Here is a 27500-nt window from a genome sequence, read left to right as displayed (position 1 = left end):
AGCGTGGTGGTGGTGAGCGTGGTGGTGGTGAGCGTGGTGGTGATGGTGAGCGTGGTGGTGGTGAGCGTGGTGGTGGTGGTGGTGGTGGTAGTGGTGGTGGTGATGGTGAGCGTGGTGGTGGTGAGCGTGGTGGTGGTGGTGGTGGTGGTGGTGAGTGTGGTGGTGGTGAGCGTGGTGGTGGTGAGCGTGGTGGTGGTGATAGTGGTGGTGGTAGTGTTGGTGGTGGTAGTGGTGGTGGTGGTAGTGGTGGTGTTGGTGGTGTTGGTAGTGGTGGTGGTGGTAGTGGTGGTGTTGGTGGTGTTGGTGGTGTTGGTGGTGTTGGTGATGATGGTGGTGGTGGTGGTGGTAGTAGTGATGAGCGTGGTGGTGGTGGTAGTGGTGGTGTTGGTGGTGTTGGTGGTGGTGTTGGTGTTGGTGGTGTTGGTAGTGGTGGTGGTGTTGTCACCGGCACTGAGCAGCACGTTGCGAGCTGTGGGGTGCCAGGTGACGATGCCGACGCGCTTGGAGTGACCCTCCAGCGTCGCCACCGGCTCCGTCAGCGGCAGGGACAGGCCGTGCTCAGGCACCTGCCACACCTACACACAGCCACACACACACACACAGTCAGACACAGTCACACACACACAGTCACACACACACACAGTCACAGAGTGACACACACAGACACACACAGAGCGTCACACACACACACAGGGTCGTCACCGGCTCCGTCACGAGGCAGGGACAGGCCGTGCTCAGGCACCTGCCACACCTACACACAGCGTCACACACACAGTCACACACACAGCGTCACACACAGACACACAGTCACACACACACAGAGCGTCACACACACAGACAGTCACACACACAGAGATACACAGTCACACACACAGTCACAGACAGAGACACAGAGACACACACACACACACAGACACACAGATACACACACACACAGACACACAGAGCGTCACACACACAGTCACACACAGTCACACACAGTCACACACAGCGTCACACACAGACACAGAGTGACACACACAGACACAGAGCGTCACACACACATAGTCACACACACAGTCACACACACAGACACACACAGTCACACACACAGTCACACACACACACACAGACACACACAGACACACATAGACACAGACACACAAACAGAGCGTCACACACACAGACACACACAGGCGTGGTGATGGTGATGGTGGTGGTGATGGTGGTGGTGATGGTGGTGGTGATGGTGGTGGTGATGGTGGTGGTGATAATGATGATGGTGGTGGCCAAGATTGTGATTGTGACAATGATGGTGGTGATGATGGTGGTGGTGATGGTGGTGGTGATCGTGATGATGATGGTGGTGGTGGTGGTGATGGTGGTGACGATGATGGTGGTGACGACGGTGATGGTGGTGATGATGGTGATGATGATGGTGGTGTTGATGGTGGTGGTGGTGACGATGGTGGTGATGGTGATGACGGTGATGGTGATGACGGTGATGATGATGATGGTGATGATGATGATGACGGTGATGATGGTGGTGGTGGTGGTGATGATGATTGTGACTGTGACGATGGTGGTGATGATGGTGGTGGTGGTGGTGATGATGATTGTGACTGTGACGATGGTGGTGATGATGGTGGTGGTGGTGGTGATGATGATTGTGACTGTGACGATGGTGGTGATGATGGTGGTGATGGTGGCGGTGGTGATGACGGTGGTGATGACGGTGGTGATGATGGTGGTGGTGGTGATGATGATTGTGTCGATGGTGGTGATGGTGGTTTTGTTGATGGTGATGATGATGGTAAGGAGCCACTCACCATGACGGTGCAGTCCTCGCTGCCGCTGGCGATGATCATGACGGTGGTGATGGTGATGGTGGTGATGATGGTGGTGGTGATGGTGATGGTGGTGATGATGATGATGGTGATGGTGGTGATGGTGATGGTGGTGATGATGGTGGTGATGGTGGTGATGGTGGTGATGATGGTGGTGGTGATGGTGGTGATGATGATGATGATGGTGGTGATGATGATGATGATGGTGGTGATGATGATGATGATGATGGTGGTGATGATGATGATGATGATGGTGGTGATGATGGTGGTGATGGTGGTGATGATGATGATGATGGTGATGGTGGTGTTGATGGTGATGGTGGTGACGATGGTGTTGATGGTGATGATGATGGTGACGATGGTGTTGATGGTGGTGATGTTGGTGATGACGGTGGTGATGGTGACGATGATGGTGATGGTGACGATGGTGTTGATGGTGATGATGATGATGATGGTGGTGATGGTGATGATGATGGTGAGGAGCCACTCACCATGACGGTGCATTCCTCGCTGCCGCTGGCGATGATGACGATGGTGTTGATGGTGGTGATGTTGGTGATGACGGTGATGATGATGGTGACGATGGTGGTGATGATGATGATGATGATGGTGGTGGTGATGATGGTGGTGACGATGGTGGTGACGATGGTGGTGACGATGGTGATGATGATGGTGACGATGGTGGTGATGATGATGATGGTGGTGGTGATGATGGTGGTGACGATGGTGATGATGATGGTGACGATGGTGGTGACGATGGTGATGATGATGGTGACGATGGTGGTGATGATGGTGGTGATGATGGTGATGATGATGGTGACGATGGTGGTGACGATGGTGATGATGATGGTGACGATGGTGGTGATGATGGTGGTGATGATGGTGATGATGATGGTGACGATGGTGGTGACGATGGTGATGATGATGGTGACGATGGTGGTGATGATGGTGGTGATGATGGTGGTGACGATGGTGGTGACGATGGTGAGGATGGTGACGATGATGATGATGATGATGGTGAGGAGCCACCCACCATGACGGTGCAGTCCTCGGAGCCGCTGGCGATGATGACGATGGTGTTGATGGTGGTGATGATGGTGATGATGGTGATGTTGATGATGATGGTGATGATGATGATGAGGAGCCACCCACCATGACGGTGCAGTCCTCGGAGCCGCTGGCGATGACGTCGTCGTTGTGCGGGCACCAGTCGATGTCCAACACGGGGGCCGTGTGGCCACACACCGTGGGGTACGTCTTGTCTATGCGCCCCGTCTGAGTGGTACATAGACACACACATATAAACACACACACACACAGACAGTCACACACACACACACACACCGTGGGGTACGTCTTGTCTATGCGCCCCGTCTGAGTAGCACATAGACACACACACACACACCGTGGGGTACGTCTTGTCTATGCGCCCCGTCTGAGTAGCACATAGACACAGTCAGATAGACACACACAGTCACACACACACACACACACCGTGGGGTACGTCTTGTCTATGCGCCCCGTCTGAGTGGTACATAGACACACACACATAGACACACACACACACAGACAGTCACACACACACACACACCGTGGGGTACGTCTTGTCTATGCGCCCCGTCTGAGTAGCACATAGACACACACATAGACACACACAGTCACACACACACACAGACACACACATTACACACACACACACACCGTGGGGTACGTCTTGTCTATGCGCCCCGTCTGAGTGGTACATAGACACACACAGACACACCGTGGGGTACGTCTTGTCTATGCGCCCCGTCTGAGTGGTACATAGACACACACATAGACACACCGTGGGGTACGTCTTGTCTATGCGCCCCGTCTGAGTGGTACATAGACACACACAGACACACCGTGGGGTACGTCTTGTCTATGCGCCCCGTCTGAGTGGTACATAGACACACACACAGACACACCGTGGGGTACGTCTTGTCTATGCGCCCCGTCTGAGTGGTACATAGACACACACATAGACACACCGTGGGGTACGTCTTGTCTATGCGCCCCGTCTGAGTGGTACATAGACACACACACAGACACACCGTGGGGTACGTCTTGTCTATGCGCCCCGTCTGAGTGGTACATAGACACAGTCAGATAGACACACACACACACAGACACACACAGACACACACACACACACACCGTGGGGTACGTCTTGTCTATACGTCCCGTCTGAGTAGCACATAGACACACACACACACACAGACACACACACACACCGTGGGGTAGGTCTTGTCTATGCGCCCCGTCTGAGTCGTACATAGACACACACACATAGACACAGTCACACACACACACACATAGACACACACACACCGTGGGGTACGTCTTGTCTATGCGCCCCGTCTGAGTAGCACATAGACACAGTCAGATAGACACACACACACACAGATAGACACACACACACACAGTCACACACACAGACACACACACAGACACACACACACAGTCACACACACACACAGTCACACACACACACACACAGTCACACATACACACACAGTCACACACACACACACAGACACACACACACAGTCACACACACACACACAGAGACACACACACACACAGACACACACACACATAGACATACACACACACAGACACACACACAGACACACACAGACACACACACACAGTCACACACACAGTCGCACACACACAGACACACACACACAGTCACACATACATAGACACACACAGACACACACACACACACACCGTGGGGTAGGTCTTGTCTATATGCTCCGTCTGAGTGGGACACACACAGACACACAGATAGAGACACACAGATAGACACACACACAGATAGACACACACAGACACACACACAGACACACACAGACACACACACAGATAGGTGAGTGGGAGTAGGTGAGCGAGGGTAGGTGAGTAGGTGAGCGGAGGTTGGGGAATAGGTGAGCGTGGGGCTGGGTGAGTGGGCTGGGTGAGTGGGGCTGGGTGAGTGGGCTGGGTGAGTGGGGCTGGGTGAGTAGGGCTGGGTGAGTGGGCTAGGTAAGTGGGGCTGGGTGAGTGGGCTGGGTGAGTCGGTGACCAGGCAGTAGGTGAGTGGGCTGGGTGAGTGGAGGTAGGTGAGTGGGGCTGGGTGAGTGGGGCTGGGTGAGTGGGGCTGGGTGAGTGGGCTGGGTGAGTGGGGCTGGGTGAGTGGGGCTGGGTGAGTGGGGCTGGGTGAGTGGGCTGGGTGAGTAGGGCTAGGTGAGTGGGGCTGGGTGAGTGGGGCTGGGTGAGTGGGACTGGGTGAGTGGGGCTGGGTGAGTGGGGCTGGGTGAGTGGGGCTGGGTGAGTGGGGCTGGGTGAGTGGGGCTGGGTGAGTGGGGCTGGGTGAGTGGGCTGGGTGAGTGGGCTGGGTGAGTGGGGCTGGGTGAGTGGGGCTGGGTGATTGGGGCTGGGTGAGTGGGGGTAGGTGAGTGGGCTGGGTGAGTGGGCTGGGTGAGTGGGGCTGGGTGAGTGGGGCTGGGTGAGTGGGGCTGGGTGAGTGGGGCTGGGTGAGTGGGCTGGGTGAGTGGGGCTGGGTGAGTGGGGCTGGGTGAGTGGGGCTGGGTGAGTGGGGCTGGGTGAGTGGGCTGGGTGAGTGGGCTGGGTGAGTGGGGCTGGGTGAGTGGGGCTGGGTGATTGGGGCTGGGTGAGTGGGCTGGGTGAGTGGGCTGGGTGAGTGGGGCTAGGTGAGTGGGGCTGGGTGAGTGGGGCTGGGTGAGTGGGGGTAGGTGAGTGGGCTGGGTGAGTGGGGCTGGGTGAGTGGGGCTGGGTGATTGGGGCTGGGTGAGTGGGGGTAGGTGAGTGGGCTGGGTGAGTGGGCTGGGTGAGTGGGGCTAGGTGAGTGGGGCTGGGTGAGTGGGGCTGGGTGAGTGGGGCTGGGTGAGTGGGCTGGGTGAGTGGGGGTAGGTGAGTGGGCTGGGTGAGTGGGGCTGGGTGAGTGGGGCTGGGTGAGTGGGGCTGGGTGAGTGGGCTGGGTGAGTGGGGCTGGGTGAGTGGGGCTGGGTGAGTGGGGCTGGGTGAGTGGGGCTGGGTGAGTGGGCTGGGTGAGTGGGCTGGGTGAGTGGGGCTGGGTGAGTGGGCTGGGTGAGTGGGCTGGGTGAGTGGGCTTGGTGAGTTGGTGACCAGGCAGTAGGTGAGTGGGGCTGGGTGAGTGGGCTGGGTGAGTGGGGCTGGGTGAGTGGAGGTAGGTGAGTGGGGCTGGGTGAGTGGGCTGGATGAGTGGGCTGGCTGAGTGGGGCTGGGTGAGTGGGTGACCAGGCAGTAGGTGAGTGGGGCTGGGTGAGTGGGCTGGGTGAGTGGGGCTGGGTGAGTGGAGGTAGGTGAGTGGTGCTGGGTGAGTGGGCTGGATGAGTGGGCTGGGTGAGTGGGGCTGGGTGAGTGGAGGTAGGTGAGTGGGGCTGGGTGAGTGGGCTGGGTGAGTGGGCTGGGTGAGTGGGCTGGGTGAGTGGGGCTGGGTGAGTGGGTGACCAGGCAGTAGGTGAGTGGGGTGGGGATGGATTGATGTCCACAGAGTGGAATGCTGTACTGCAGCATTGCAAGCTCACACACACACAGTCACACACACACAGTCACACACACACACAGTCACACACACACACACAGATACCATCACACATACACCATCGCTCACACACACACACCATCACACACACACACACACCATCACACACACACACACAGTCACACACACACACACAGATACCATCACACATACACCATCGCTCACACACACACACCATCACACACACACACACTCCATCACACACACTCCATCACACACACACACAGTCACACACACACACACAGTCACACACACACACACAGTCACACACACACACACACAGTCACACACACACCATCACACACACAAACACACATACACCATCACACACACTCCATCACACACACACACAGTCACACACACACACACACAGTCACACACACACACACACAGTCACACACACACCATCACACACATAAACACACATACACCATCACACACACACAAACCATCACACATACACACACACTATTGCTCACACACACAGATACCATCACACACACACCATCACTCACACACACACACCATCACACACACACACACACACCATCGCTCACACACACACACCATCACTCACACACACACACCATCACACACACACACACACCATCACACACACACACACACCATCACACACACACACACACCATCACACACCACACACACACACACACCATCACACACACACACCATCACACACACACACACACACCATCACACACACACACCATCACACACACACACACACCATCGCTCACACACACACACCATCACACACACACACACACCATCACACACACACACACACCATCACACACACACACACACCATCACACACCACACACACACACACACCATCACACACACACACCATCACACACCATCACACACCACACACACACACACCATCACACACACACATACACCATCACACACACACCATCACACACACACACACCATCACACACACACACCATCACACACCATCACACACCACACACACACACACCACACACACACCATCACACACACACACCATCACACACCACACACACACCATCACACACACACACACACACACACATCACGCACACACCATCACACACACACACCATCACACACCATCACACACACCATCACACACCATCACACACACACACCATCACACACCACACACACACCATGACACACACACACATACACCATCACACACACACACCATCACACACACCATCACACACACACACCATCACACACACCATCACACACACACACCATCACACACACCATCACACACACACACCATCACACACCATCACACACACACACCATCACACACCACACACACACCATCACACACACACACACACCATCACGCACACACCATCACACACACACACATACACCATCACACACACACACCATCACACACACCATCACACACACCATCACACACACACACCATCACACACCACACACACACCATCACACATACACACACCATCACACACCACACACACACCATGACACACACACCATCACACACACACACCATCACACACACACACCATCACACACACACACCATCACACACACACACCATCACACACACACACACACCATCACACACACACACAAACCATCGCTCACACACACAGATACCATCGCTTTTACACAGATACCATCACACACACACAGGCAAAGATCCTCCTGGTAGCCTTCATGGACATTGGGGGCAAGCACTCAAACTAAACTGTGTCTGTGTGTGGTTGTGTCTGTGTGTGTGGTTGTGTGTGTGTGGTTGTGTGTGTGTGGTGGTGTGTGTGTCTATGTGTGTGTGTGGTTGTGTGTGTGTGTGGTTGTGTGTCTGTGTGTGTGTGGTTGTGTGTGTGTGTGGTTGTGTGTGTGTGGTGGTGTGTGTGTCTGTGTGTGTGTGTGGTTGTGTGTGTGTGTTTGTGTGTGTGTGGTTGTGTGTATGTGTCTGTGTGTGGTTGTGTGTGTGTCGGTGTGTGTGTGTATGTGTTTGTGTGTGTGTGTGTGTGTGGTTGTGTGTGTGTGTCTGTGTTTGTGTGTGTCTGTGTGTGTTTGTGGTAGTGTGTGTGTGACTGTGTGTGTGTGTCTGTGTGTGTGTCTGTGTGTGTGTCTGTGTGTGTCTGTGTGTGTCTGTGTGTGTCTGTGTGTGTCTGTCTGTGTGGTTGTGTGTGTTTGAAGTGTATGTGTTTGTGTATGTGTGTGTATGTGTGTGTCTGTGTGTGTGTGTGTCTGTGTGTGTGTGTGTCTGTGTGTATGTGTCTGTGTGTTTGTGTGTGTGTATTTGTGTGTGTGTGTGTGGTTGTGTGTGTGTGTGGTTGTTACCAGGGTGTAGCTGTTTATTCAGAGAAGGGACCTGCTGCCCATCAACGAATTATAGCAGCTCAACCACGTGGCTGCTGTCATCATCATCATAGTACAGAGACCCAGAGAGACCCACACAGATCCATAGACCCACAGAGACCCACACAGAGACCCAGAGAGACCCACACAGATTCATAGACCCACAGAGATCCACACAGAGACCCCCACAGAGACCCCCACAGAGACCCACAGAGACCCACAGAGGCCCACAGAGACCCACACAGAGACCCACAGAGACCCACACAGAGACCCACACAGATGCATAGACCCATAGAGACCCACACAGATGCATAGACCCACAGAGACCCACAGAGACCCACACAGACCCACAAAGACCCACACAGATCCATAGACCCACAGAGACCCACACAGAGACCCCCACAGAGACCCACACAGATCCATAGACCCACAGAGACCCACACAGAGACCCAGAGAGACCCACACAGATTCATAGACCCACAGAGACCCACACAGAGACCCCCACAGAGACCCACAGAGACCCCCACAAAGACCCACAGAGACCCACAGAGACCCACACAGAGACCCACACAGAGACCCACACAGATTCATAGACCCACAGAGACCCACAGAGACCCACACAGATTCATAGACCCACAGAGACCCACACAGAGACCCACACAGATTCATAGACCCACAGAGACCCACACAGATTCATAGACCCACAGAGACCCACACAGAGACCCACACAGATTCATAGACCCACAGAGACCCACAGAGACCCACACAGATTCATAGACCCACAGAGACCCACAGAGACCCACACAGATTCATAGACCCACAGAGACCCACAGAGACCCACACAGACCCACAGAGACCCACAGAGACCCACACAGATTCATAGACCCACAGAGACCCACACAGAGACCCAGAGAGACCCACACAGATTCATAGACCCACAGAGACCCACAGAGACCCACACAGATTCATAGACCCACAGAGACCCACACAGAGACCCACACAGATTCATAGACCCACAGAGACCCACAGAGACCCACACAGACCCACAGAGACCCACACAGATTCATAGACCCACAGAGACCCACACAGAGACCCAGAGAGACCCACACAGATTCATAGACCCACAGAGACCCACACAGAGACCCACAGAGACCCACACAGATTCATAGACCCACAGAGACCCACACAGAGACCCAGAGAGACCCACACAGATTCATAGACCCACAGAGACCCACACAGAGACCCCCACAGAGACCCACAGAGACCCACAGAGACCCACACAGAGACCCACAGAGATTCATAGACCCAGAGACCCACAGAGACCCACACAGATTCATAGACCCACAGAGACCCACAGAGACTAATATAGACCCACAGAGACCCACAGAGGCCCACAGAGACCCACAGAGACCCACAGAGACCCACAGAGACCCACAGAGGCCCACAGAGACCCACAGAGACCCACAGAGACCCACAGAGACCCACAGAGGCCCACAGAGACCCACACAGAGACCCACAGAGACCCACAGAGATTCACAAAAGCCCACAGAGGCCCACAGAGGCCCACAGAGACCCACAGAGGCCCACAGAGACCCACAGAGATTCACAGAGGCCCACAGAGACTCACAGAGACCCACACAGACCCACACAGACCCACACAGAGACCCACAGAGACCCACAGAGACCCACAGAGGCTCACAGAGACCCACAGAGACCCAGAGACCCACAGAGACCCACTTAAACCCACAGAGACCCACAGAGGCACACAGAGACCCACAGAGACTCACAGAGACCCACAGAGACACACAGAGACACACAGAGACCCACAGAGACCCAGAGACCCACAGAAACCCACAGAGACCCACAGAGACTCACGGAGACCCACAGAGGCCTGTAGACCAGGCGAGGTAGTCAACATCTCTCAGGCTAATCGAACCCACGACCTCCTGTCGACCAGGCGAGGTAGTCAACATCTCTCAGGCTAATCGAACCCACGACCTCCTGTAGACCAGGCGAGGTGGTCAACATCTCTCAGGCTAATCGAACCCACGACCTCCTGTAGACCAGGCGAGGTAGTCAACATCTCTCAGGCTAATCGAACCCACGACCTCCTGTAGACCAGGCGAGGTGGTGTTGGTGGTGGCGGTGTTTAGTGGTGGTGGTGTTAGTGGTGGTGGTGTTAGTGGTGGTGTTAGTGGTGGTGGTGTTAGTGGTGGTGGTGGAGGTGTTGGTGGTGGTGTTAGTGGTGGTGGTGTTAGTGGTGGTGGTGTTAGTGGTGGTGGTGGTGGTGTTAGTGGTGGTGGTGGTGGTGTTAGTGGTGGTGGTGTTGGTGGTGTTAGTGGTGGTGGTGTTAGTGGTGGTGGTGTTAGTGGTGTTAGTGGTGGTGGTGTTAGTGGTGGTGGTGTTAGTGGTGGTGGTGTTAGTGGTGGTGTTAGTGGTGGTGGTGTTAGTGGTGGTGGTGGAGGTGTTGGTGGTGGTGTTAGTGGTGGTGGTGTTAGTGGTGGTGGTGTTAGTGGTGGTGGTGGTGGTGTTAGTGGTGGTGGTGGTGGTGTTAGTGGTGGTGGTGTTGGTGGTGTTAGTGGTGGTGGTGTTAGTGGTGGTGGTGTTAGTGGTGTTAGTGGTGGTGGTGTTAGTGGTGGTGGTGTTAGTGGTGGTGGTGTTAGTGGTGGTGTTGGTGGTGGTGTTAGTGGTGGTGGTGTTAGTGGTGGTGGTGTTAGTGGTGGTGGTGGTGGTGTTAGTGGTGGTGTTGGTGGTGTTAGTGGTGGTGTTGGTGGTGGTGGTGTTGGCCATGAGCGGGAATCAAACTCGTGTGGGCTGGGCAGCACCTCCCACCACCTGCCCCACCCCACCCCCCACTCCCCACCCCCCCCCCCACCCCCACCCACCCCCACCCCACCCCCCACTCCCCCCCCACCCCCACCCCCCCCCCACCCACCCCTTCCCCCCACCCCCCCCCACCCACCCCCCCCACCCACCCACCCCCCCCCACCCACCCACCCCCCCCACCCACCCCACCCCACACCCCCACCCCCCCCACCCACCCCCCCCACCCACCCACCCCACACCCCCACCCCCCCCACCCACCCCCCCCCACCCACCCACCACCCCCCCCACCCACCCACCACCCCCCCCCACCGACCCACCCCTCCCACCTTAGACAAGGGCAGCACTAAGAAGGCCCCACCACCCCACCCCTCCCCCACCCCCCCCACCACCCACCCACCCCTCCCACCTTAGACAAGGGCAGCACTAAGAAGGCCCCACCACCCCACCCCTCCCTCACCCCCCCCACCACCCACCCACCCCTCCCACCTTAGACAAGGGCAGCACTAAGAAGGCCCCACCACCCCACCCCTCCCCCACCCCCCCCCACCACCCACCCACCCCTCCCACCTTAGACAAGGGCAGCACTAAGAAGGCCCCACCACCCCACCCCTCCCCCACCCCCCCCCACCACCCACCCACCCCTCCCACCTTAGACAAGGGCAGCACTAAGAAGGCCCCACCACCCCACCCCTCCCCCACCCCCCCCACACCACCCACCCACCCCTCCCACCTTAGACAAGGGCAGCACTAAGAAGGCTCCTCCTCCGGAAGCGTCGACGATGATGGCGACGAACTTGGGGTTGACGGCGCAGAAGGACGAGTCCCAGGTGGTTCGCGACACGCGGATGTCATCGTAGCACTGGTCACTCTTCACCGGCTGCCCGAACACGTGACGGAACTTGCTCTGACGCACCACCCGCCGAAACGACATCGCCAGGGCTGCTGCTGCTGATGATGATGCTGCTGATGATGTTGATGATGATGATGCTGCTGATGATGCTGCTGATGATGATGCTGCTGCTGCTGATGATGATGTTGATGATGCTGCTGCTGATGATGTTGATGATGCTGCTGATAATGCTGCTGATGATGATGCTGCTGCTGCTGATGATGATGTTGATGATGCTGCTGATGATGATGCTCGGTTTGGGTGGTTGGTGGTGGCGGTCCTGCAAAGAGAGGTGGGGAGGAACACAAGTGGATAATGTGGGTCTCTGTGGGTCTCTGTGTGGTGGTGAGTCTGTGGGTCTCTGTGTGGTGGTGAGTCTGTGGGTCTCTGTGTGGTGGTGAGTCTGTGGGTCTCTGTGTGGTGGTGAGTCTGTGGGTCTCTGTGTGGTGGTGAGTCTGTGGGTCTCTGTGTGGTGGTGAGTCTGTGGGTCTCTGTGTGGTGGTGAGTCTGTGGGTCTCTGTGTGGTGGTGAGACTGTGGGTCTCTGTGTGGTGGTGAGTCTGTGGGTCTCTGTGTGGTGGTGAGTCTGTGGGTCTCTGTGTGGTGGTGAGTCTGTGGGTCTCTGTGTGGTGGTGAGTCTGTGGGTCTCTGTGTGGTGGTGAGTCTGTGGGTCTCTGTGTGGTGGTGAGTCTGTGGGTCTCTGTGTGGTGGTGAGTCTGTGGGTCTCTGTGTGGTGGTGAGACTGTGGGTCTCTGTGTGGTGGTGAGTCTGTGGGTCTCTGTGTGGTGGTGAGTCTGTGGGTCACTGTGTGGTGGTGAGTCTGTGGGTCTCTGTGTGGTGGTGAGTCTGTGGGTCTCTGTGTGGTGGTGAGTCTGTGGGTCTCTGTGTGGTGGTGAGTCTGTGGGTCTCTGTGTGGTGGTGAGTCTGTGGGTCACTGTGTGGTGGTGAGTCTGTGGGTCTCTGTGTGGTGGTGAGTCTGTGGGTCTCTGTGTGGTGGTGAGTCTGTGGGTCTCTGTGTGGTGGTGAGTCTGTGGGTCTCTGTGTGGTGGTGAGTCTGTGGGTCTCTGTGTAATGGTGAGTCTGTGGGTCTCTGTGTGGTGGTGAGTCTGTGGGTCTCTGTGTGGTGGTGAGTCTGTGGGTCTCTGTGTGGTGGTGAGTCTGTGGGTCTCTGTGTGGTGGTGAGTCTGTGGGTCTCTGTGTGGTGGTGAGTCTGTGGGTCTCTGTGTGGTGGTGAGTCTGTGGGTCTCTGTGTGGTGGTGAGTCTGTGGGTCTCTGTGTGGTGGTGAGTCTGTGGGTCTCTGTGTGGTGGTGAGTCTGTGGGTCTCTGTGTGGTGGTGAGTCTTGTGGTGGTGAGTCTGTGGGTCTCTGTGTGGTGGTGAGTCTGTGGGTCTCTGTGTGGTGGTGAGTCTGTGGGTCTCTGTGTGGTGGTGAGTCTGTGGGTCTCTGTGTGGTGGTGAGTCTGTGGGTCTCTGTGTGGTGGTGAGTCTGTGGGTCTCTGTGTAGTGGTGAGTCTGTGGGTCTCTGTGTGGTGGTGAGTCTGTGGGTCTCTGTGTGGTGGTGAGTCTGTGGGTCTCTGTGTGGTGGTGAGTCTGTGGGTCTCTGTGTGGTGGTGAGTCTGTGGGTCTCTGTGTGGTGGTGAGTCTGTGGGTCTCTGTGTGGTGGTGAGTCTGTGGGTCTCTGTGTGGTGGTGAGTCTGTGGGTCTCTGTGTGGTGGTGAGTCTTGTGGTGGTGAGTCTGTGGGTCTCTGTGTGGTGGTGAGTCTGTGGGTCTCTGTGTGGTGGTGAGTCTGTGGGTCTCTGTGTGGTGGTGAGTCTGTGGGTCTCTGTGTGGTGGTGAGTCTGTGGGTCTCTGTGTGGTGGTGAGTCTGTGGGTCTCTGTGTGGTAGTGAGTCTGTTGGTCTCTGTGTGGTGGTGAGTCTGTGGGTCTCTGTGTGGTGGTGAGTCTGTGGGTCTCTGTGTGGTGGTGAGTCTGTGGGTCTCTGTGTGGTGGTGAGTCTGTGGGTCTCTGTGTGGTGGTGAGTCTGTGGGTCTCTGTGTGGTGGTGAGTCTGTGGGTCTCTGTGTGGTGGTGAGTCTTGTGGTGGTGAGTCTGTGGGTCTCTGTGTGGTGGTGAGTCTATGGGTCTGTGGGTCTCTGTGTGGTGGTGAGTCTGTGGGTCTCTGTGCGGTGGTGATTCTCTGTGTGGTGGTGAGTCTATTGGGTCTGTGGGTCTCTGTGTGGTGATGAGTCTGTGGGTCTGTGGGTCTCTGTGTGGTGGTGAGTCTGTGGGTCTCTGTGTGGTGGTGAGTCTGTGGGTCTCTGTGTGGTGGTGAGTCTGTGGGTCACTGAGTTTGTGAGTCTATGGGTCTCTGTGGGTCTCTGTGAGTAGTGAGTCTATGGGTCTCTGAGTCTGTGGGTCACTGAGTTTGTGAGTCTATGGGTCTCTGTGGGTCTCTGTGAGTAGTGAGTCTATGGGTCTCTGTGTGATGAATGCCTAGTGCTGGTGCATAGCAAACATCTCCACTGGGGAGACAAAGGCGGCCGGGCGTGGCGCTGGCCACCCACCCACTCCGTGCTACTCGCTACGACTAACAACAGCACTTGCCCCGCCAAGTCTGCCGAGGCTACACGGGGGACCTTTGTCTTTGGTGGTGTGGGGGGGGTGAACGATTAACCCGTGCGTGACCACACCCTGAGACATCGTCACCACCACCACCCCGAACCACTCCACACCCTGTCACAGACTCATCACACACAGACAGAGCCATAGACTCATCACACACAGAGAGCCATAGACTCATCACACACAGAGACCCATAGACTCATCACACACAGAGAGCCATAGACTCATCACACACAGAGAGCCATAGACTCATCACACACAGAGACCCATAGACTCATCACACACAGAGAGCCATAGACTCATCACACACAGAGAGCCACAGACTCATCACACACAGAGAGCCATAGACTCATCACACAGAGAGAGTCATAGACTCATCACACAGAGAGCCATAGACTCATCACACAGAGAGACACAGACTCATCACACACAGAGCCATAGACTCATCACACAGAGAGACACAGACTCATCACACAGAGAGACACAGACTCATCACACAGAGAGCCATAGACTCATCACACACAGAGACACAGACTCATCACACAGAGAGACACAGACTCATCACACAGAGAGCCATAGACTCATCACACAGAGACCCATAGACTCATCACACACAGAGACCCATAGACTCATCACACACAGAGAGCCATAGACTCATCACACACAGAGAGCCATAGACTCATCACACACAGAGAGCCATAGACTCATCACACACAGAGAGACCCATAGACTCATCACACACAGAGAGCCATAGACTCATCACACACAGAGACCCATAGACTCATCACACACAGAGACCCATAGACTCATCACACACAGAGAGACACAGACTCATCACACACAGAGACCCATAGACTCATCACACACAGAGAGACCCATAGACTCATCACACACAGAGACCCATAGACTCATCACACACAGAGAGACACAGACTCATCACACAGAGAGACACAGACTCATCACACAGACAGAGCCATAGACTCATCACACAGAGACCCACAGACTCATCACACACAGAGAGACACAGACTCATCACACACAGAGAGACACAGACTCATCACACACAGAGAGCCATAGACTCATCACACACAGAGAGACACAGACTCATCACACACAGAGAGCCACAGACTCATCACACACAGAGAGACACAGACTCATCACACACAGAGAGCCATAGACTCATCACACACAGAGAGACACAGACTCATCACACACAGAGAGCCATAGACTCATCACACACAGAGAGACACAGACTCATCACACACAGAGAGCCATAGACTCATCACACACAGAGAGACACAGACTCATCACACACAGAGACCCATAGACTCATCACACACAGAGAGCCATAGACTCATCACACAGAGAGCCATAGACTCATCACACAGAGACCCATAGACTCATCACACACAGAGAGCCATAGACTCATCACACACAGAGAGCCATAGACTCATCACACACAGAGAGCCATAGACTCATCACACACAGAGAGCCATAGACTCATCACACACAGAGAGCCATAGACTCATCACACACAGAGAGCCATAGACTCATCACACACAGAGAGCCATAGACTCATCACACAGAGACACAGACTCATCACACACAGAGACACAGACTCATCACACACAGAGAGCCATAGACTCATCACACACAGAGAGCCATAGACTCATCACACACAGAGAGCCATAGACTCATCACACAGAGACACAGACTCATCACACACAGAGACACAGACTCATCACACAGAGAGCCATAGACTCATCACCACACAGAGACACAGACTCATCACACAGAGAGCCATAGACTCATCACACAGAGACACAGACTCATCACACACAGAGACACAGACTCATCACACAGAGAGCCATAGACTCATCACCACACAGAGACACAGACTCATCACACAGAGAGAGCCATAGACTCATCACACAGAGAGCCATAGACTCATCACACAGAGAGCCATAGACTCATCACACAGAGAGCCATAGACTCATCACACACAGAGAGCCATAGACTCATCACACACAGAGAGCCATAGACTCATCACACACAGAGAGCCATAGACTCATCACACAGAGACACAGACTCATCACACACAGAGAGCCATAGACTCATCACACACAGAGAGCCATAGACTCATCACACACAGAGAGCCATAGACTCATCACACACAGAGAACCATAGACTCATCACACAGAGCCATAGACTCATCACACAGAGAGCCATAGACTCATCACACACAGAGAGCCATAGACTCATCACACAGAGCCATAGACTCATCACACACAGAGAACCATAGACTCATCACACAGAGCCATAGACTCATCACACAGAGAGCCATAGACTCATCACACACAGAGAGCCACAGACTCATCACACAGAGAGCCATAGACTCATCACACACAGAGAGCCATAGACTCATCACACACAGAGACACAGACTCATCACACAGAGACACATAGACTCATCACACACAGAGAGCCATAGACTCATCACACACAGAGAGCCATAGACTCATCACACAGAGAGACCCACAGACTCATCACACACAGAGAGCCATAGACTCATCACACAGAGACCCATAGACTCATCACACAGAGACCCATAGACTCATCACACACAGAGAGCCATAGACTCATCACACACAGAGAGCCATAGACTCATCACACACAGAGAGCCATAGACTCATCACACAGAGACACAGACTCATCACACACAGAGAGCCATAGACTCATCACACACAGAGAGCCATAGACTCATCACACACAGAGAGCCATAGACTCATCACACACAGAGACACAGACTCATCACACAGAGACACATAGACTCATCACACACAGAGAGCCATAGACTCACCACACAGAGACCCATAGACTCATCACACAGAGACACAGACTCATCACACACAGAGACACAGACTCATCACACACAGAGACACATAGACTCATCACACACAGAGACACATAGACTCATCACACACAGAGAGCCACAGACTCATCACACACAGAGAGCCATAGACTCATCACACACAGAGCCACAGACTCATCACACACAGACAGAGCCACAGACTCATCACACAGAGAGCCATAGACTCATCACACACAGAGAGCCATAGACTCATCACACACAGAGAGCCATAGACTCATCACACACAGAGAGCCATAGACTCATCACACACAGAGAGCCATAGACTCATCACACAGAGAGCCATAGACTCATCACACACAGAGACCCATAGACTCATCACACAGAGAGCCATAGACTCATCACACACAGAGAACCATAGACTCATCACACAGAGAGCCATAGACTCATCACACACAGAGAGCCATAAACTCATCACACACAGAGAGCCATAGACTCATCACACACAGAGAGCCATAAACTCATCACACACAGAGAGCCATAGACTCATCACACACAGAGAGCCATAGACTCATCACACACAGAGAGCCATAGACTCATCACACACAGAGAGCCATAGACTCATCACACACAGAGATCCACAGACTCATCACACACAGAGAGCCATAAACTCATCACACACAGAGAGCCATAGACTCATCACACAGAGAGCCATAGACTCATCACACACAGAGAGCCATAGACTCATCACACAGAGAGACACAGACTCATCACACACAGAGCCATAGACTCATCACACAGAGAGACACAGACTCATCACACAGAGACATAGACTCATCACACAGAGAGCCATAGACTCATCACACACAGAGAGCCATAGACTCATCACACAGAGAGACACAGACTCATCACACACAGAGCCATAGACTCATCACACAGAGAGACACAGACTCATCACACAGAGACACAGACTCATCACACAGAGAGCCATAGACTCATCACACACAGAGAGCCATAGACTCATCACACAGAGAGAGCCACAGACTCATCACACACAGAGACCCATAGACTCATCACACACAGAGAGCCATAGACTCATCACACACAGAGAGACACAGACTCATCACACACAGAGAGCCATAGACTCACCACACAGAGAGACACAGACTCATCACACACAGAGACACAGACTCATCACACACAGAGAGCCATAGACTCATCACACACAGAGACACAGACTCATCACACACAGAGAGCCACAGACTCATCACACACAGAGACACAGACTCATCACACACAGAGAGACACAGACTCATCACACACAGAGACATAGACTCATCACACACAGAGACATAGACTCATCACACAGAGAGACATAGACTCATCACACACAGAGACACAGACTCATCACACACAGAGAGACACAGACTCATCACACACAGAGACACAGACTCATCACACACAGAGACACAGACTCATCACACACAGAGAGACACAGACTCATCACACACAGAGCCATAGACTCATCACACACAGAGAGACACAGACTCATCACACAGAGAGACACAGACTCATCACACAGAGAGACACAGACTCATCACACACAGAGACACAGACTCATCACACACAGAGACACAGACTCATCACACACAGAGAGACACAGACTCATCACACACAGAGCCATAGACTCATCACACACAGAGAGACACAGACTCATCACACACAGAGACACAGACTCATCACACAGAGAGACACAGACTCATCACACACAGAGCCATAGACTCATCACACACAGAGACACAGACTCATCACACACAGAGAGACACAGACTCATCACACACAGAGACACAGACTCATCACACAGAGAGACACAGACTCATCACACAGAGAGACACAGACTCATCACACACAGAGACACAGACTCATCACACACAGAGACCCATAGACTCATCACACACAGAGAGCCATAGACTCATCACACACAGAGAGACACAGACTCATCACACACAGAGACACAGACTCATCACACACAGAGAGCCATAGACTCATCACACACAGACACAGACTCATCACACACAGAGACACAGACTCATCACACAGAGACACAGACTCATCACACACAGAGACACAGACTCATCACACACAGACAGAGCCATAGACTCATCACACACAGAGCCATAGACTCATCACACACAGAGAGACACAGACTCATCACACACAGAGACATAGACTCATCACACACAGAGCCATAGACTCATCACACACAGAGACATAGACTCATCACACACAGAGACCCATAGACTCATCACACACAGAGAGCCATAGACTCACCACACACAGAGAGCCATAGACTCATCACACAGAGAGAGCCATAGACTCATCACACACAGAGAGACACAGACTCATCACACACAGAGAGCCATAGACTCATCACACACAGAGAGCCATAGACTCATCACACACAGAGACCCATAGACTCATCACACACAGAGAGACACAGACTCATCACACAGAGAGCCACAGACTCATCACACACAGAGAGACACAGACTCATCACACAGAGAGCCACAGACTCATCACACACAGAGAGCCATAGACTCATCACACACAGAGAGACACAGACTCATCACACAGAGACATAGACTCATCACACAGAGCCACAGACTCATCACACACAGAGAGCCATAGACTCATCACACACAGAGAGACATAGACTCATCACACAGAGACATAGACTCATCACACACAGAGACACAGACTCATCACACACAGAGAGCCATAGACTCATCACACACAGAGAGCCATAGACTCATCACACACAGAGACCCACAGACTCATCACACACAGAGAGCCATAGACTCATCACACACAGAGAGCCATAGACTCATCACACACAGAGAGCCATAGACTCATCACACACAGAGAGACACAGACTCATCACACACAGAGAGCCATAGACTCATCACACACAGAGAGCCATAGACTCATCACACACAGAGAGCCATAGACTCATCACACACAGAGACCCATAGACTCATCACACACAGAGAGCCATAGACTCATCACACACAGAGAGCCATAGACTCATCACACACAGAGAGCCATAGACTCATCACACACAGAGACCCATAGACTCATCACACACAGAGAGCCATAGACTCATCACACAGAGAGACACAGACTCATCACACACAGAGAGCCATAGACTCATCACACACAGAGAGCCATAGACTCATCACACACAGAGACCCATAGACTCATCACACAGAGACACAGACTCATCACACACAGAGAACCATAGACTCATCACACACAGAGAGCCATAGACTCATCACACACAGAGAGCCATAGACTCATCACACACAGAGAGCCATAGACTCATCACACACAGAGAACCATAGACTCATCACACACAGAGACCCACAGACTCATCACACACAGAGAGCCATAGACTCATCACACACAGAGAACCATAGACTCATCACACACAGAGACCCACAGACTCATCACACACAGAGAGCCATAGACTCATCACACACAGAGAGCCATAGACTCATCACACACAGAGAGCCATAGACTCATCACACACAGAGACACAGACTCATCACACACAGAGAGCCATAGACTCATCACACACAGAGAGACACAGACTCATCACACAGAGAGCCATAGACTCATCACACAGAGACCCATAGACTCATCACACACAGAGAGCCATAGACTCATCACACACAGAGAGCCATAGACTCATCACACAGAGAGCCATAGACTCATCACACACAGAGAGCCATAGACTCATCACACACAGAGACCCACAGACTCATCACACACAGAGAGCCATAGACTCATCACACAGAGAGCCATAGACTCATCACACAGAGAGCCATAGACTCATCACACACAGAGACCCACAGACTCATCACACACAGAGAGCCATAGACTCATCACACAGAGAGCCATAGACTCATCACACACAGAGAGCCATAGACTCATCACACACAGAGACCCACAGACTCATCACACACAGAGAGCCATAGACTCATCACACAGAGAGCCATAGACTCATCACACACAGAGAGCCATAGACTCATCACACAGAGAGACACAGACTCATCACACAGAGAGAGCCACAGACTCATCACACACAGAGACCCATAGACTCATCACACAGAGAGACACAGACTCATCACACAGAGAGAGCCACAGACTCATCACATAGAGAGCCACAGACTCATCACACAGAGAGCCACAGACTCATCACACAGAGAGACACAGACTCATCACACAGAGAGCCACAGACTCATCACACAGAGAGCCACAGACTCATCACACAGAGAGAGCCACAGACTCATCACACAGAGAGCCACAGACTCATCACACAGAGAGCCACAGACTCATCACACAGAGAGACACAGACTCATCACACAGAGAGACACAGACTCATCACACAGAGAGAGCCACAGACTCATCACACAGAGAGCCACAGACTCATCACACAGAGAGACATAGACTCATCACACAGAGAGCCACAGACTCATCACACAGAGAGCCAAAGACTCATCACACAGAGAGACACAGACTCATCACACAGAGAGCCATAGACTCATCACACAGAGAGACACAGACTCATCACACAGAGAGACACAGACTCATCACACAGAGAGACACAGACTCATCACACAGAGAGAGACACAGACTCATCACACACAGAGAGCCACAGACTCATCACACACAGAGAGCCACAGACTCATCACACACAGAGACCCATAGACTCATCACACACAGAGACCCATAGACTCATCACCACACAGAGACACATAGACTCATCACACAGAGACACATAGACTCATCACCACACAGAGACCCATAGACTCATCACACACAGAGACCCATAGACTCATCACACACAGAGAGCCATAGACTCATCACACACAGTGAGCCATAGACTCATCACACACAGAGAGCCATAGACTCATCACACACAGAGAACCACAGACTCATCACACACAGAGAGCCATAGACTCATCACACACAGAGAGCCATAGACTCATCACACACAGAGAGCCACAGACTCATCACACACAGAGACCCATAGACTCATCACACACAGAGACCCATAGACTCATCACACACAGAGAGCCATAGACTCATCACACAGAGAGCCACAGACTCATCACACAGAGAGCCATAGACTCATCACACACAGAGAGCCATAGACTCATCACACAGAGAGCCATAGACTCATCACACACAGAGAGCCATAGACTCATCACACACAGAGAACCACAGACTCATCACACACAGAGAGCCATAGACTCATCACACACAGAGAACCACAGACTCATCACACAGAGAGCCATAGACTCATCACACACAGAGACCCATAGACTCATCACACAGAGAGCCATAGACTCATCACACACAGAGAGCCATAGACTCATCACACACAGAGAACCACAGACTCATCACACACAGAGAGCCATAGACTCATCACACACAGAGAGCCATAGACTCATCACACAGAGAGCCATAGACTCATCACACAGAGAGACATAGACTCATCACACAGAGAGCCATAGACTCATCACACACAGAGACCCATAGACTCATCACACAGAGAGCCATAGACTCATCACACACAGAGACACACAGACTCATCACACACAGAGAACCACAGACTCATCACACACAGAGAACCACAGACTCATCACACACAGAGAACCATAGACTCATCACACACAGAGAACCATAGACTCATCACACACAGAGACCCATAGACTCATCACACAGAGAACCATAGACTCATCACACACAGAGAACCACAGACTCATCACACACAGAGAGCCATAGACTCATCACACACAGAGAACCATAGACTCATCACACACAGAGAGCCATAGACTCATCACACAGCAGAGACACAGACTCATCACACACAGAGAGCCACAGACTCATCACACACAGACAGAGCCATAGACTCATCACACAGAGACACAGACTCATCACACACAGAGAGCCACAGACTCATCACACACAGACAGAGCCATAGACTCATCACACACAGAGACACAGACTCATCACACAGAGAGACCCATAGACTCATCACACACAGAGAGACCCATAGACTCATCACACACAGAGCCATAGACTCATCACACACAGAGACCCATAGACTCATCACACACAGAGAGCCATAGACTCATCACACAGAGAGCCATAGACTCATCACACACAGAGAGCCATAGACTCATCACACAGAGAGACACAGACTCATCACACACAGAGACCCACAGACTCATGACAGTACAACAGAGACACACACAAACACACAGAGACCCACATACTCATCACACAGAGACCCATAGACTCATCACACAGAGACCCATAGACTCATCACACAGAGACCCAGAAACTCATGACACAGAGACCCATAGACTCATGACACAGTACAACAGAGACACACACACACACAGAGACCCATAAACTCATGACACAGAGACCCATAGACTCATCACACAGAGACCCATAGACTCATGACACAGAGACCCATAGACTCATCACACAGAGACCCATAGACTCATGACACAGAGACCCATAGACTCATCACACAGAGACCCACATACTCATCACACAGAGACCCATAGACTCATCACACAGAGACCCATAGACTCATGACACAGAGACCCATAGACTCATCACACAGAGACCCATAGACTCATGACACAGTACAACAGAGACCCATAGACTCACCACACAGAGACCCACATACTCATCACACAGAGACCCATAGACTCATCACACAGAGACCCATAAACTCATGACACAGTACAACAGAGACCCATAGACTCACCACACAGAGACCCACATACTCATCACACAGAGACCCATAGACTCATCACACAGAGACCCATAAACTCATGACACAGAGACCCATAGACTCATCACACAGAGACCCATAGACTCATGACACAGAGACCCATAGACTCATCACACAGAGACCCACATACTCATCACACAGAGACCCATAGACTCATGACACAGAGACCCATAGACTCATCACACAGAGACCCATAGACTCATGACACAGTACAACAGAGACACACACACACGGAGACCCACAAACTCATCACACACAGAGACCCACAAACTCATGACAGTACAACAGAGACACACACACACAGAGACCCACAGACTCATCACACACAGAGACCCACAGACTCATGACAGTACAACAGAGACACACACAAACACAGAGACACAGACTCATCACACACAGAGACCGACAAACTCATGACAGTACAACAGAGACACACACACACAGAGACACAGACTCATCACACACAGAGACCCACAGACTCATGACAGTACAACAGAGACACACACACACAGAGACACAGACTCATCACACACAGAGACCCACAGACTCATGACAGTACAACAGAGACACACACACACAGAGACCCACATACTCATCACACAGAGACCCACATACTCATCACACAGAGACCCATAGACTCATCACACAGAGACCCATAGACTCATGACACAGTACAACAGAGACACACACACACACAGAGACACAGACTCATCACACACAGAGACCCATAGACTCACCACACACAGAGACCCATAGACTCATCACACACAGAGACACATAGACTCATCACACACAGAGACCCATAGACTCATGACACAGTACAACAGAGACACACACACACACAGAGACACAGACTCATCACACACAGAGACCCATAGACTCACCACACACAGAGACACAGACTCATCACACACAGAGACCCATAGACTCATCACACACAGAGACCCATAGACTCATCACACACAGAGACACAGACTCATCACACACAGAGAGCCATAGACTCATCACACACAGAGAGCCATAGACTCATCACACACAGAGAGCCATAGACTCATCACACACAGAGAGCCATAGACTCATCACACACAGAGAGCCATAGACTCATCACACACAGAGAGCCATAGACTCATCACACACAGAGACCCATAGACTCATCACACACAGAGAGCCATAGACTCATCACACACAGAGCCATAGACTCATCACACACAGAGAGCCATAGACTCATCACACACAGAGACATAGACTCATCACACACAGACAGAGCCATAGACTCATCACACACAGACAGAGCCATAGACTCATCACACAGAGACACAGACTCATCACACACAGACAGAGCCATAGACTCATCACACAGAGACACAGACTCATCACACACAGACAGAGCCATAGACTCATCACACAGAGAGCCATAGACTCATCACACACAGAGACATAGACTCATCACACACAGACAGAGCCATAGACTCATCACACAGAGACACAGACTCATCACACACAGACAGAGCCATAGACTCATCACACAGAGACACAGACTCATCACACACAGACAGAGCCATAGACTCATCACACAGAGAGCCATAGACTCATCACACAGAGACACAGACTCATCACACACAGAGACACAGACTCATCACACAGAGAGCCATAGACTCATCACACACAGAGAGACACAGACTCATCACACACAGAGCCATAGACTCATCACACACAGAGAGCCATAGACTCATCACACACAGAGCCATAGACTCATCACACAGAGAGCCACAGACTCATCACACACAGAGCCATAGACTCATCACACACAGAGAGACACAGACTCATCACACACAGAGAACCACAGACTCATCACACACAGAGAGACACAGACTCATCACACACAGAGACACATAGACTCATCACACAGAGACATAGACTCATCACACACAGAGAGACACAGACTCATCACACACACAGAGACACAGACTCATCACACACAGAGACACATAGACTCATCACACACACAGAGACACAGACTCATCACACACACAGAGACACAGACTCATCACACACAGAGACACATAGACTCATCACACACAGAGACACAGACTCATCACACACACAGAGACACAGACTCATCACACACAGAGACACATAGACTCATCACACACAGAGAGACACAGACTCATCACACACAGAGACACATAGACTCATCACACAGAGACATAGACTCATCACACACAGAGAGACACAGACTCATCACACAGAGACATAGACTCATCACACACAGAGAGACATAGACTCATCACACAGAGACATAGACTCATCACACACAGAGAGACACAGACTCATCACACACAGAGACATAGACTCATCACACACAGAGACACAGACTCATCACACACAGAGACACAGACTCATCACACACAGAGAGCCATAGACTCATCACACACAGAGCCATAGACTCATCACACAGAGAGCCATAGACTCATCACACACAGAGCCATAGACTCATCACACAGAGACATAGACTCATCACACAGAGACACAGACTCATCACACACAGAGCCATAGACTCATCACACACAGAGACATAGACTCATCACACACAGAGCCATAGACTCATCACACAGAGACACAGACTCATCACACACAGAGCCATAGAC

At 52.5% G+C, this 27500-nt stretch overlaps 1 protein-coding gene across 1 annotated transcript in view; it reads right to left on the bottom strand.

Moving 5' to 3' along the window:
• The window catches only part of LOC144952994 (coronin-1C-like), a gene marked incomplete at its 3' end in the record, with an annotated part of 90884 nt that overhangs the window by 31682 nt on the left and 31702 nt on the right, over positions 1–27500 (bottom strand). Inside the window, exons 2-4 of the mRNA XM_078883477.1 lie at positions 12350–12788; positions 2979–3101; positions 446–575 (exon numbers count right to left, since the gene is read on the bottom strand). Coding sequence (XP_078739603.1) covers positions 446–575; positions 2979–3101; positions 12350–12550 — 454 coding nt within the window. The remainder of the gene's footprint in view (positions 1–445; positions 576–2978; positions 3102–12349; positions 12789–27500) is intronic.

This window comes from Lampetra fluviatilis, chromosome 71 (genome assembly GCF_964198595.1).
Source record: "Lampetra fluviatilis chromosome 71, kcLamFluv1.1, whole genome shotgun sequence".
NCBI classification, from domain to species: domain Eukaryota; kingdom Metazoa; phylum Chordata; class Hyperoartia; order Petromyzontiformes; family Petromyzontidae; genus Lampetra; species Lampetra fluviatilis.
Note: the sequence above shows the minus strand (reverse complement) of the source record. Positions and strands in the feature narration are given on the sequence as shown.